Source organism: Nestor notabilis, unplaced genomic scaffold (genome assembly GCF_000696875.1).
Source record: "Nestor notabilis isolate BGI_N333 unplaced genomic scaffold, ASM69687v1 scaffold905, whole genome shotgun sequence".
Classification (NCBI taxonomy): Eukaryota; Metazoa; Chordata; class Aves; order Psittaciformes; family Psittacidae; genus Nestor; species Nestor notabilis.
Window position 1 is genome coordinate 639 of NW_009930546.1, and position 579 is coordinate 1,217.

The 579-nt window shown below is 62.7% G+C and overlaps 1 protein-coding gene across 1 annotated transcript in view; it reads right to left on the bottom strand.

Moving 5' to 3' along the window:
* Nucleotides 1-5: 5 nt before the first annotated feature.
* The window catches only part of EP300 (E1A binding protein p300), a gene marked incomplete at its 3' end in the record, with an annotated part of 59,876 nt that continues 59,302 nt past the window's right edge, over nucleotides 6-579 (bottom strand). The window contains 1 exon segment of the mRNA XM_010015441.1: nucleotides 6-579. This exon segment is cut by the window's right edge and continues 13 nt beyond it. Coding sequence (XP_010013743.1) covers nucleotides 6-579 — 574 coding nt within the window.

Sequence of the window (579 nt, forward strand, 5' to 3'; positions counted from 1 at the left end):
CCAGGGGTGCCTGCCATGCCGGGATTGCTAGCAAGCTGGGAAAGCATTGCACTCTGGTCCGGGCTGGCAAAGTGCCCTTGATCCATGGGGTTAGCCTGGGCAGCTACCAGTCCTGGATGTGGGGAGCTGGTCTGCGGGGAGACATGGTGTGGAGAAGGCTGAGGTTGCATCCGAGGGGATGGGCTGGAATGGGGGGGCTGGGACTGGGGCCGTGGTGAGGGTACAGGCTGTGGAGAACGCACTTGATTGGTGAGCGATGAAGGGAGCTGCTGGCCCTGTAGGTGCGGGGACTGGGCCTGGCTGGGGAGCATGTGCTGTTGGGGGCTCATAGGATTGGGCTGAGCTGGGGACCCCATCTGCTGCTGAAGTAGCCTCTGCTGGAAAGCCTGCTGCAAGCTAGCTCCCGTCTCCGCGCTCATCGCCTGTGGAAGCTGGCTTATTTGTCCCATGTTTCCTTGCTGCATCTGCTGCATGTGGTGCTGCATCCGCTGCTGCTGCTGCTGGGGATACCCGACACCCTGGGGCTGCTGAAACTGGTTGTGGTTGGCCATGCCAGGCCCCAGGGCTGGTCCTGCTCCC